The sequence below is a fragment of the Oryzias latipes genome, chromosome 4, assembly GCF_053564925.1.
Source record: "Oryzias latipes strain Hd-rR chromosome 4, Olatipes_Hd-rR_3.1".
Taxonomy (NCBI): domain Eukaryota; kingdom Metazoa; phylum Chordata; class Actinopteri; order Beloniformes; family Adrianichthyidae; genus Oryzias; species Oryzias latipes.
This window is the reverse complement of record NC_136240.1, coordinates 24,570,381-24,584,743: the sequence shown is the minus strand read 5'-3', so window position 1 is coordinate 24,584,743 and position 14,363 is coordinate 24,570,381. Positions and strand designations below refer to the sequence as shown.

The following is a 14,363-nucleotide window of genomic DNA, read 5'->3' as shown; positions in this document are numbered from 1 at the left end:
AAATACGTCATCAGAAATTCAACACTTATGTGGATTACATAATCCCGCATTTGTAACGACTAAACTTTATTAAAGTGTAAAAATGCAACTTCAAGCGGACAACAGCTGTAATATGGCAGCAGAAAATGTCCGGAAAATACAGATTGATCCCCTAAGATTAATTTAAGAACGTCTGCATCAAGGTTTAAAATGTTTATTCAAACATTCTCTGATGAGCTGAATTGTTTTTTTTGTCCCTCCTGCGTCAGAAGTCATATCGGTTTTTGCGACAGTTTCAGCCGTGCGTCTTTTGATGGTTGTCATTGGATGCACCTGTGCCACGCGGCACTGAGTGCGTTTGCTCTCTGAACGGTTTTAGGGCCCAAACAGCGTCGGAGCCACATCTGTTTCAGATTTTTGAGTCCGCACAGTAGTAAGATGAAACCACTCCAAATAAATAAATAAACAAACAAATTAATAAATCGACATAATCGCTTCTGACGATCACCTTTTAAAGAGCAATCGAAGACTTCTGCTTCATCTCTCCTCCTCCTCCTCCTCCTCTCAGCATCTTCATAAAATTGACATAACAATGTATAGAATTTGATCAGGAACTTCAAAGTTCTCAAATGTTACGCAGCTGAAAAAAACAAAGAAACTCGATAGATCCGCACAGACTGGATGCGTTTTTTTTGTTGTCTGGGAAATAATCCTCTAATTTTCTGAACAGCGGCGGAAGCGCTTCTGCATGAGGGGAAGTTCCAAAGGTTCATATTAACTCATTTATGTTAAACATTAATTAAGTAATTTTAAACGATTATTACTCTCAGAAATCCTCATGCTACAGTTTGAAATAAAATGCACATTTGTGTCGAAAATATGGAATGAAAATGCTTCATAATTAAAAACAGTACAACAATTCAAATTCATCTTAATTTGAAGTGAAATTGAAATAAACAAAACGAAAATAATTCTTCAAAAATAGTCACATTTGACGTGTTGGCTTGAACTCAACACGCAATGTACTGAGTTCAGGTTTTAGTACTTTGAAAAAAATTAAACCAGATCCATATAATATCTGCAGGGTGAACTGCAGTGATCATCAGGACCAGATCAGGGGATGCAGGCTGTGCGACTGTGAACCCGGCAGCAATAAGAAGGAAAAAGACAACAAACCCACACACACCTGCACAAACCTCTATCAAAACATCCACCGCCATGTTTCCAAAGGAAAATAAAATCACTCAATTCAGTTTTATTATCCTCCTTAGCCCTTTTATTCATTTTTTGTGTTGTAGTAAAAAACAACATATTAAACGTTGAGCCTCCATACAACAAAGGGGCCCCTGACAGATACAGAGAAAGGTCAACATCACTTAATTATTTCCATAGTTCTACAGGGCCCCTTTAAAAAAAATCATTTCAAATTTGAACACAGAAATCATTTCACCACAAAAAAAAAAAACAACATAAATAAAATAAACACCACAAACCCTGAAATCAGTATAAATTATTTCTTCTGACAACTTGTAAAAAGGCATTTAAGCTGCAAAACAAAACAACACAAATCCCGATTCAAAGGCATCGATTGGTTCCCTCCAACAGACCGAAATAATAAGAAACATTTTACTTGGAAAAGTCACAAAGGTGGGAATAAAAAGAAAAAGGCCCATGTGCTGCAGCTCTGCTTCAGCGGGGAGATCTGGAGTGCTTTGCTGTCTCCATCACCAGAGGAGGAGAACCTCAGGCATTGGGATTGTTCCTCATGAGCTCAATGTCTGCGTCCACCATCTCCTTCACCAGTTCCTGAACAAGTGCACACACAAGAAGCCGTTAGGAAACAACACATTCTCTATCATAAATCCAAATTTATTTAAAAAAAACCCGCGAGAGGTCTTTGCAGAATCAGGCCTCTTTATTTGTCTGTAAAGTTTTTGAAAAATAGACGTGAGAGGCAAACCTGGAAAAGGATCAACAATTTGTTTTTACCCCAATAAGTGTTATAAATATAAAAATATCTGAGCTGCGTGGGAATTTACCTTCTGCTCAATCTTAAAGGATTTCAGTTCAGTCGGCTGTTTCTAAATAAAAGTGTTCCAATCTGCTCAAAAGTATGTTTTCTTTAACATTTGTCAATGTTTTGTTTTAATATATATGTTTTTATTTTAAAATATTTTCTCCTGTTTATATTAGTAAAATGTTTTTAGCAATCATTTAATATTTCTAATGGTTCTAAACAAAACAAATACTTAAACATGTATTTAAAATAAAACAAAATAAAAATAGATCTAGTTGTTGAAACATTTTTTTTTGATAAACGTAATAATAATTGATAATAACATTTATTTCGAAGTTAAAAAAAATCAATTGTTAAAAACTATTCCGTTTCAAAAATAATATTTTTATTTATATATTTTCATGATGTAAAATAATAAATGTAATATGAATTTATGGTGTTGAGTTATTGCTATATTTCCCCATAGGGAAAAAAAAAGATGTTTAATAAATATTTGAAATTGCTGATTTAAAAATAAAACTGTTTTTGAAATCATCATTTCAAAGCTGAATGAAAACTTTTCATCTGAATTCAAACGTGCATTTGTCCATAAAAGTTATTTTCCCTCTGTCCCCTCAGTTACAATAGCCTTCATGATAGCAGCGTGATGGATTGTGCTCATGTGGATAACTGCTCCCACTGCACTTATTATCTCCGTGTCAAGCAAATTACCCGGCCAGACTGAGGGCATTTGAGAGCAACGTGACACGCACCTCGAAAGTCACCTTCGCCTTCCAACCCAGCCTCTGGAAGGCCTTGGAGCAGTCTCCTTGCAGGTAGTCCTAGAAAAAAAAAAAAAAAAGAAAGAAATGGACAGAGTGAGTGAAAGAAGGAGAGGCGAGAGGGAGGACAAAAGGGGGAGAAAGAAAAACAAATCATCTGTCATGTGCGATCTGATCGCCGCGAGCGGGAGGATCCTGCAGCGCGCTGATGTGTCCTCCTGATATGAAAAAGTACTGGATTCAAGTCGGCGTAAAAAAAAAAAACTGCATGTACTGAGAACTGTGGAGTGATGAGTACTTTCTCTTTTTCTCAAAGACGCACATATATATTTTCGTACTCGTACACACACTCACACACACACTCTCCATCTCCTCTCTTGGGGAAAAAGGAGGTCACAAAGTCTCGCTGGCCATCAATCCCTCCTCTCTGCTCCCCACCTCCAATATGTCCAGACGGCCCTCGCCGGTGCCAAAGCATGATGAATTGTGGGACTCTGGCGACGTAACCCTCAGCCCAGGACCACCCCCCACCCCCACCCCACCTCCATTCACCCTCCCCATAACCCCCACTCCCCCAGCCTCCAACCCCTAACTCATTTCCCCCTCTGTCGTGTTTTGCACTGGAGTCAGGAACCAGCGAGACCTCGCTTTAGACCACCAAGGAGTCAGAAATGCAGGAAAAAAGGGAAACTGCTCCCCCTGCACGTCTGTTTTGAAAGCTTCTTGTCTTTTTCTGACTTCTAATCTGTCACTCAGCTGTCTGCATTTGTGTCAGGAAGATTTATGTTGGCCTCAATTTCTGAAGTTTTTCCTAACGACTTTCACGTGGATTTAATAGCAAAACCGTTTATTTGATCAAACAGTTTTTTTTGTGCTTTTTTTTAAAAATGAGAAATATGCAAGTTTTGTTTTTGCTGTAAACCATCAAATACAATCATCAAACTTCTCTAGTTGTGCCCAAACTGGGCTCTACTGTTTTGTGTCCCTTTTCATATAAAGGATCATGGATTTATTTTGTGGATTCTAGTCAGCTGCAGCAGAAAATTCACACAGAGATTGATAAAACTTAGAAGAACAGATTAACGAATGTAAGGAACATGAATAGCATGTACACGAACAAAGCCTTCACAGGAAATACTGCACTGGATGCGATTCAGAAGACAAGATCCAGCTTGTGTGCACATTTTGCTCATAGGTGTAATGTGCAGACGTCATCTGGAAGAGTGGCAAAAAAAAATAAAAAAAAGGAAACATCATCCTGAGAATTTTATAGAGAAAAAAACTAGGTGAAGCAGGGAAATATAAAAGACAAGAAATTTTATAAAGTTTTAAAAAGTTAAAGAAAATTTAGGCTAAAATGGAAGTTGTTTTTTTAACAGTTAACTTTACAGGTAATGTAAAATTACTTTAGATTCTCAATTTTAGCTCTTTCCTTTAGGGATAACTATTTTTTCCCGATTTAAAGTTACACAAGAAGTTTTTGACTGGAATAATTCGGAAGACGTTGATGAGGAAAAGTTTCCTTATTCAGTTAAATGACATTACTGAGAGGTAAGGACTGAATGGCTCCACAAAACTCTAAATTGATTATTTTTATCTGCAGTTTACGTCTAAAAAAAAGGGAGAAAATCTTCTCACGACTATGCAAACACCACTGCACTGGCTGAACTTTAAAAAAGCTGTCCAGGCTAAAGTAAAAGGGAAGCAGGGAGCGGTGTTTGGTATCTGTCCTGAACCTCTTGAAGGCGTCGTTTGCGAGTGATCTTATTACAGTGGAACGCACACAGCAGCGCTGGCATGGCTCAGCCTGGGACCCACATCCCAGGGAGGCTCCACGGAGCTTAATCACACTCTTCTGACTACACGTAAAGGCAGGACGCCTGAACACACACAGAGAGGGGAACAAGTACAGGCCGATTCTGACCCGATTTCAAACCCAAAGCCTGGTTCGGTTCGGTGCGAGGGGTGTTTTTATATTTTTATCTGCACTTAAAAAGCCCTTTTTTCTTCTGGCTGTGCAGCAGCAGCAACAACAACAAACTGCTCTTTCTCTGAGTGATGAGCTGCTCGACATCACTCATGAAATTCTGGCTCTGAAGTCATAACTGGAAACATTTTCAGACTAATTACCTACAGCAATGAGACATAATTCATCATAAGCCTGAATGTAATTATTATAGGGGGACTTACTCAAAAATTACATTAAATAATCCACTTGCTTCATAATTATATTGATTAGGCCTTGTAATTTAGCCCATTTTATTGCTTGCAAAAGGAAAACAAGTGGCCATGTCACGAAAGTTTGTCCAAAGCTGCTTTGAAACCTGACGGCTGAAAGCAGCAGCTACACCTGCTCTGAGGTTTGTCTGGCACTGCAGTCGCACAATTTGAACGTCTTTACCTAAATGTTGGACTGAAACCAAAGAGTAGGGGTCTTATCAGATGGGAACATATAAAAGACCAGATGTTGGGCAGAAAAATCGAAAACCAATCCCTTGAATTGATGTTTATTTGTAAATAAATAAGCATTTACTATTTTTTTTACGCCTGATTTTGTTTTTAATTTAAGTCATAAATAAATGTTACCATGTTACATGGACACAGTTAAACAATCAAAAATCTGAAAGTTTATTGGTTGGATATTTGCTGGGATAAATAGATGAAATAAAAGATTTAAAACACAACTTGACTGCAAAATCTTCAAAAAGTTCTCACAATTTCAAGCAAAATAGAAAAAAAACACGCATCAGGCCTTCAGCTCAAAATAGAATAAAATCCAAGATAAAAATGTCCTTTTCCGACATGTGGAGATGATCAAACAACACTAAAGAGTCGACAAAAAAAGAATTGCAAATGGTGTTTTAAGAGTCTTGCAATTGTCCTATTAATTAATGATCGCTTTATTAAATAAAAACTTTTACATGTTTAATTGTATGAATTATATATATATATATAGTTATTTTTAATTTGTAATCTTTCAAAATTGAATTCTCTTTCGATGCAAAAACAGTTGTGGAATCCTCAGTTTTGTATCCAACACTATAATCCCAAGTGGGCCTTTTATTTGACCACATGTGCTTATTAAATATCAGTTTATATGTAAAAGCAGGCATATGTACATAAATCTGCCTTTAGAAGTAAATTATTGACAAAGAATTTAATTCACTAACAGGCATAAAACCCATCTGTTCCAATTTTGGCTTCAGCAGCATGTTTATTTTTTCAGGTTGAAACTTTTTAATTATTTTAATTAAAATGTCAGATTTTTACATTTTTTTTTCCACAGGTAACTCTCCTTTTTGGGGGTTTAGGCTCTGACTCCATCAGTGGTGAAAGTCTTTTCTTTTTATCTTAATTTTTACAACCGAAATACTTAAAAAAGTCGCTCAATCTTGCAACACAAAGCCCTTGTTTTATGTGATAAATGTAGCACGATTAAATATACGGTTATCTGCAGTTCAGCAGGTATTTTCCACTAAAATGAATGAAATTCATTTAAATTCAGTGCCCTCTTTGAAAATAATCTACATAAAAGATGTCTGCAGACACAAGTCAAATCAAACTTTGCTTAATGTGATTTCCACCCCACCTAGCGATCATGGAAACTGCTAGAGGAAATGAAACAGGTCTGGAACGAGACATTTTTATGGTGATCCGACACCTACATTTCTATTATAATGTAAGGTATGTTGACAAACACAAACCGTTTCTGATAAAAAATTATTTAAGAACTCAATGAGCTTTATTTAATTGTAATTTACTTTTGTTTCCCCTCCATAGCACTGGTAGGATGTTGACGCACATCTGCAAGCCAGCAGTAGCATTTAAACTATGCTATCCTGAGTCCTAAATATAAAAACACGTCATTACTGACGTCTGTAAATGCACAATAGCTGTTTCTATTTGTGTGTTATTGAGGAAAGATTCAACCTAAATCCAGAGCTCTTACTTCACTTTTGCCAGATAAAATTTCGTTATCTTTGGGGCTAAAGTGGATCAAGAGTGAGATGGCGGGAACATGGCGGTGGGACTCCTTTGTCCCGGCCGCTTCGACGCCGCGCTGCTGCGTGCCAGTGAAGTCAGCTCAACTGTTCCTGTCTGTTTGATCCGCCGTTTGGCTGCCGGGAGAGACGACGCTTTTACGACTGAGGGGTGACCGCGAGGTGCCCTCTTTAATCCTCTGACTTTTCTTCTCGCACATTTCAAGATCACAAACAAAGGCATTTAAAACAGGCGAGACGCGACATGTAAGCGGGGCTACTGTCACCACCAGGCTGAAGGTTTTATTGCTTTCTCTTGAACTCCTGCTGATGATGATATACGCTGGGTTTCGTCTTTCAAGCCTGCAGCGATGTACAAGTCACATCATCACCTTCCATGGCAGGAACATTAAAATTCAAGCACGATGGCAGTCGCGATAATTTACACTGATACCAGACTGTTTATACTCCTAAATGCTTGTTTTATGCACCCAGTTTTTATCAGAGATTCAGTAATGATCGTTTTAGCAGACAGTTTTACAGTTTACTGCGAACCTTCTGTGTTTTCTTTTGCTTTAAATAATCAATGCAGACAGAATATCTGGTTTACAAAGAGATGCCGCATCTCACCGAAAACGGTTGATCAGATGCTATCGAACAACAAATCTACTGCTGGATCCTGGAACATTTTCTGATTTCAATCAGACATAAATTTCAGGAAATTAAAAAAAAAAAACACACTGAGTTTACAACTACTGAGATGCTTCCAGGGAATTAAACATTACTCAATTTCTGTATGTCCTTGTTTGCCTAAAGTTTTGTAAAGACCAGTTAAAGCGCTCACTTTACACATTTGGTTTGATGCTCATATCTAAAATACACTTGCAGACACATTTTAACCACAAGACCGTTTCCAAAACTGTCCAGAAACTGCTGGACATCACAGAAACATAATAAAATCTGAAGAGCAAAAGATAAAATATTCTTTCCATGTCCTTAAAATTTAGGAAAGTGGCACAAACCAAAGCTGATGCTGCATTGGGACTCTCTCTAAAGTGCAGCAGTCTAGAACCATCATATGTGAACATTGTGTTTAAACAAAAGTAAGGGTATCACATTATCGCATTAATCGCATTAGATTAATTATAAACAAATTAGCACGTTTTTTTTTTGCAATAATCTCATTTTTAATCTTTAATATCTCTTATGTAGATCAGTGTTTTTCAACCTTTTTTGAGCCAAGGCGCACTTTCTCCTTAACAAAAATCCCCCGACACACCAGCATCCAAAAATTAAAAAAGGAGAAACTCATAGTCTGTATTGATGTACAGTCCCTCCAGAATCTCACATGCATTTTTGTGATAATTGTGGTAAACAAGGTGGAAGTTGCAGCTGTTTTTTTCTAAAAGATGTAATAAAAGTTTATTAACATGCAATTTTATGTAATCTCACAAAAAAACAAATATATTCTTTCTAAATAATGATTTATTTTTTAAATATTTTTTTCAATGTTGATGCAAAGGCCACTGCAATTTTTGAACAATATATGATCACAATATGTTTGATAAATTTTACACAAAAAACTAACATTACATCTACCGGTATGTTTTCTGTAGCTACACAAAAAGTGTACATGTTGAAGTTTTATTTGTTTTTCTCTTGTCTTAATCAAAGATGAAGTCCTTGAAAACATTAACAATAATGTTTTGTTTCTTTTTAGATTATTAATTTGTTTCAATTTAGTTTAATTGTGTCTGTTGGCCACTTTACCATAATGCTGTTTCTTTAATGTTGTTATTACTTCTATTTAAGCTTAATTTTCCATTTTTCAAAAGTGACTGAAGTCTGAAAGCGAATGTGTCCTTCAATCCAGACATTTTTTAAAAAGTGTTTCAGTTAGAAAGATGACTTGCACCAAACTCTGGGATGTTTTGATGTTAATAAACACAACCCTTGAAGGAGAACTAAACTGTTGACCTATGATTTCATCAAGAAGATTTAAAAACTGTTTGATGAGTGCTCGTTGTGGTTTCAAGACGTTTAACAGGGAAGACTCATTGTGTGCTGAGACCCTGTCACTTTAACCCAATGCATCATGGGAGATGTGGTGCGAAAACTGCCACAGATGGCAGACAGACTCGCTTCTCTGAGCTTCAGTGTTTTGTTCACTTGTTTCACGGTCTGATACCGGATCCCGCGCAAAGCTACAACGCTTTTAGCCGGTATTTTTGTTAGAACTGAGAGACTTTATGAGCAGAATCAGAACAAGGAAGTGAAGACTTTAACTTCTGATTGGTCAGACTGATGACATTTGATTAAGCCTCCAAGAATGATTGGTGGAGACAGTTAAAGGAGCGGGACTTTTTCTGAAAACAAAGCTGAAGCTGCGGCTAAATCCCGATACCGTCATTCTTATCAAAATGTTTTCAATAGAATCAAATAAACACAAAGAAAAAAGTATTTTATGATCTTTCATATTCCTAACTACTCAGTGTTTTATCAGGGCCTGTTTGGATGAACACAGAGCCGATATCCTGGTGATGGTAAATGTTTTTAGATCAGTGAATGAGGGAAATTTCCCATGGCACACTGGAAAAACACTGATGTAGGGGATGATGCCCAATGAGGTGTCCATCATCAGAAGTGAAAGGCCTGATCGAGTCAGAAGTCCATTCATTCGTGATAATACTTTAGTTCTTTAATCTTGTTTTTTTTTTTTTAGGTTTAAATCATTTTTCACAATAGGCGGACTATCTGAAACGCGGTGCGACAGCTTGTCATAGTAACGACTACCGAGCCTGCACTTACCTCGCTCTGCTGCAGTGGAGGACAGTGCTAAACAAGTTTGATCATCATTGATACATCATTTCAGAGGAAAGGTTCGCCTTTTCCCAATTGTTTTTGTCCAGAGGATAAAGCAAAGGTTTGCTTCATAATTCCTCCTCGTGCCTCTTTTCCTCCTTCTAATGCTCTCTTCCTTTTTTCTTTCTGTTGCATCCCAGTCTTCAAAATAATCCAATTTACCAAACAGGCCAAAGGAAACAATACTGTCACTCATGTCTTTTCTACTGTCTTGCTGTTGTGAAAAACTGTGGAATAAGGTATGTCAACATATGTATTATGGTACTAATGAGAAGTTTGTGGTCAATATTTTTTTGTTTAGCTCAGAAAGCTAACGCATCACTTTCAGATGAGTTAAATTAGAGCACAGCGGACCTTCTTTTTTCTTTTTTCTCTAAATTGTTTAAGCTTAAAAAAAATTCCCCTCTGTGGAGTAAAAGTAAAGGTTGCAAGTCTGTTATGACAAAATATAACCTGTTTTTTTAAGTTGTATTTTATTAACTCTGCCACAATGTAACAAATTTAAATGAAAAATCATTACAGCAATTAAAAGGGTGGATTAAAATAGATCAATTAGAGTAACAATTTTAAGGGCATAATTGATTTATTGCTCAAAATAATTATTTGCACGACAGCACTATATAAAATGGAAAGTGATGTAAACTTAAATAAAAGATTTCATTGCAAAGAACAGGGAATAATAATAATAGATGCTTGACCCACATTTGTCAGCATCATGGTTGTTGGGTCTATTCTTTCAGATCTCCAACGATGTTTAGCAGAGAGTCAGCTGAAATCAGATTCCTGTCTGTGGGGTCTGCCTTTGCAATCCCACAGTTCAGCATCCAGGAAGCTAATCCAGCATCTGGTCTTTCTCAGGCAGGATTTTTTCAGGTGACAGGCAGTCTCACGCTCGCAGATTTCCCTGCCCAACTCTGCTTGGAGCAAAAAGAAAAAAAATAAGAAGAAAAAAGTGGATTCCAAACTGCTAACAAGAGCATTCTGCGGCCGAGTGCACTCACCCAAACAGAGCATGTAGCGAATAATTCAACATGAACTACTAACAGATGAGGGCACAATATGATCTTCATATGGATCTGATTAGGAACCTCACCCTGCCTTTTAGTGCATCCTGTTTAGAGCGCCTCTCTACCTGTTTCTGAAGATATGTAGCAGTGATGATAGCAAAAACCGCCAAAAGCCGAAAATGAGCCGTAACAGTGCTCGCCCCTCAGGCTAGGAGCTTTACACACAATTTGAGGATTAGAAAACAACAACTTGATCTGCTCTCACTGCACATCTGTAGCTGAGGAACTGATCTGTGGGCATCCATGGCTTCCAGAGCTGAATGGTAGGAGGTAAAAATGAAGACAGCGCCAGATTTCTTTTTCTTTTCTTTTAATATACCAATTATTTTTTAGAAAACCCAGTTTAAATAGATTTAAAAATATTATGGAAACTAAAATAATTGAAATTTAGTTTAAAAAAAGATAGAAATTAATCAAAAAAGTGAATTTACGTTACCATTTTTAAAATCTGCTGTAAGCAGTAAATAATATAGTAGAGACATATTTTTCCCCTTTTCATTTTGAAAAGATGAAAAAAAACTAATAAAGGTCTTCTTGAAATGATCATTTAGATTAAATGCTGAACAATTTAATGTCTCTTAATCTGATTTTAGCTGTTGTTAATTTCATTTAATCCAAAAAAAGGCTTTCAAAATTGGAGGCGTTAAAATAGTTATCCAACCAGAAATCAGATTTAAATCTAATCAAAGATAAAAAAAAACTATTCTAAAAGAGGATCTCTAAGGCACACTGCAGCCAATTCACTTGACTGTAAAACTCAGAAGCGCGGTTTACATCTCCTCTGCTGTATTGACTATTCACAGTGCACACTTTTTTTGCAGCTTTGAAATTGGCAGTACATTTCTTTCACCATGCCGCTCTCCTTCCCTTGATTTTATCCTGTGCAATAAAGACAAGCAGCCTTCAAAACAACCTTCAGAAAAGTAGAGTTGAGAGACAAACAGGGAGGGATCACGGTCCATAAAGCACAGAAGCAGTAAAAGGCCCTCAGAGCAGGCATTTAACGCAAAGGAATTCTGGTATCGTTGCGAGGCCTTTCAATAAATCACGTAGCACACAGGGGCTGATCCCCAAACACATAAGGGTACACCCAGACTTACAAAAATAACAGTTGTTTGGAAGAATAGGTAAAAAAAAAAAAGACAAAAAATTCTTTCATTTTTTTCAGACTGCAAGTTTTGCTATTTATGGGAGACAGATCAAAAGTTCTCTTCCCTGTCTCAGAGGGTTGCATGCTGGGAGACTATGATGTGGTTTGGGAAGTTCAGTAGCGTCTCTGGTATTTGTACAGTAGTGGACATGATGCAGCCAATAGAGACTTCAAAGCAAATCTGATAAAGCGTCCGAGAACGCTGGGAGAGTCTGGAGCCCACGGTCTCTGTGTCCCCTGCAGAACCAGATGTTCTTAGAGCTAGACGTTCCCATTTTTGACCTTTCGGGGCTTCTTGATGGAAGAACTCAACCCGGATCAGACAGTTTTTATAGGGAGGATGAAAAACTTCTGCTGCGGGTACAAGGATGAGGACATGAGGGCGGTACGAAGAGGAAGAGATTTTTGATGTGACGCCGCTGTGTGATGGCAGGGAAATGAAGACTGATGCATTCTCAGGACCAACAGGTGTGGGAGCTGCTGTCTGTACAGGTGGGGGAGGAGACACCTTTGCTGAAAAAACAAGAGTTCATCATACTTTCCAGGCCGCTTGATCCTAAAGTCACAAATCTATCACTGGTCAGTTTCTAAAACACCTTGGCCTGCATCGATTCAACTTATCACTTCCTTTGGACCACAAAGGCTTTGAGTTTTTAGAAAGGATGGAGGAAGAGATGAAACTTGAGTCTATTCTTAGTAATGATTCCTACTTTACACCTGAGGATTTACCACCTACAGAGCCTTTTGCTGTTTTTTTAACCTTTGCATACAAAAAAATAAAAAAACATCTTGGTCCATGAGCCTGATGGTAAGGTTTGATAGAAAGTTTAGTGCATGGTGGAAAATTACAAATCCAAAAAATAACAGTAACTTCTAATCTAAACAGGCTTATCTTTATTTTGAAGATTCTATCATAGATTTATAAAAGTACAGATTACTTGACTTTACAGCCATTTGTTTTATCTATTTTTGTAGAAAAAGTTTTTTTTCTGATAGTTCTTGTGTAAGAATTGATAACTGATGATACCCATTTATTTACAGCTGTGAAAAAAATCCCTTCTGTATTGCTTTCAAGTGGATGCTAATTAAGCTAATTTTGGAGCTCAAGTGGTTTGATGCCTATCTGCATCAGTAGGCTTCAGGGGATTAACGACAGTTCTACCTCAGTTGAATTGAATTGACCATTTCCACTAAACAGTTTACCAAGTCAGTAAAAAGTTACTTAGTGAAGTGTTTCTTAATATCATTACATATTTTTTGATGATTGGAAAACAAGCAGAACTAACTAGATTTTCTTGTGTTTCTTCTTGGTTGGTTGGGTGCCAGTTTGGGCCAATACCAACCCAAAATGAACAACTTTATGATGTTTTCAGATGGTTTGGATGCCTCTAAAAGGTTCAGCGTCACTGCAAACTAAACAAAATGAAAGAGTAAACCTCTGCATTCCTCACGGAACAACCTCAAGATTGAAATCATTCTTAGATGCTTAATGTAAATCAAACCTTTAAAAAAGGGTTTTAGATTAGTTTTGATGTATTATGATACTCCCAAGATCTCCATTAGAGCTTTACTTCATTATTTTTTATCGCTTCATCAAGCCAATAATGCATCAGAGGAGTAAATTAACTGAACTCCTCCGTCTCTGGGAATCCAAGACAGTTATTAGCCCCTCCCAGTTGGATGTCAAAGGTCAGGTCCAGCGTGTCTCTTTTTATGTGTGCATTTGTGTCTGTGTACAAGAGAGAGATTTGTGAGTTACAGCTCAGGTTTCCTTCCCTGACTCCCCATGCAGCTTGGCCTCCACACAATGTGTGAAGTGACCTCTAAGGGGTGGCCCTGTCACCCTGATGAGGCTGTACACTGCAAACACACATACGCGCGCACAATCCCACGCACACAGACATGTGTGTGGCGGGATAAAATGTGCAAAAGAATAAACACCACCAGAATTTATATGTGCAGTGCAGATGCAAGCTAGAACAGAAAAGAATCAAACATGGGAGACAAGAAGCAGGAAAGTGTGAATCTATGCAGGAAAGCAGTGAAAAATGCTTTGATATGAAATACCCCAAACGCAAAATTACAAAGTGTCACTCATGTCACTGTGCCACCCCCCACTCTGCTGAGTTGATTACCCTCAGTCAGACCTCATTAAAATTCCAGGGGTAGCCGTGTGATAAATATTTGCACGGCTGAGGACACACTCCGCGCACACTTCAAACACACAAAAGCGGGTGGATCTGACGGTCGCTAGTGTTAAGTGCTCGCCAGCCCTGGCGGGGAGAACGCGGCCTGACGCGTGCTTGTATACACGAGGTGTTTACTGTCAAGATAGCTGGATGAGGGCGAATTTTTACGACCATGAATCGCAGCTCCATTTGTGTTTCCGAGTCTGCGTCGGCATCCAAGAATAATCTTTTATGTGTGAAGTTTATGGAAATAAGAAAGAAAACATCATACACGTGCACATCTGGATCTAAATGCATTTACAGACTTGCAGACATACACACACACACACACACACACACACACACAAACCACACTGGA

At 37.7% G+C, this 14,363-nt stretch overlaps 1 protein-coding gene across 1 annotated transcript in view; it reads right to left on the bottom strand.

The window, feature by feature from the left end:
• Positions 1–1,232: 1,232 nt before the first annotated feature.
• gmds (GDP-mannose 4,6-dehydratase) overlaps positions 1,233–14,363 on the bottom strand; it is a 176,353-nt gene continuing 163,222 nt past the window's right edge. The window contains exons 10-11 of the mRNA XM_023954387.2: positions 2,749–2,817; positions 1,233–1,785 (exon numbers count right to left, since the gene is read on the bottom strand). Coding sequence (XP_023810155.1) covers positions 1,723–1,785; positions 2,749–2,817 — 132 coding nt within the window. The 3' untranslated portion in view covers positions 1,233–1,722. The remainder of the gene's footprint in view (positions 1,786–2,748; positions 2,818–14,363) is intronic.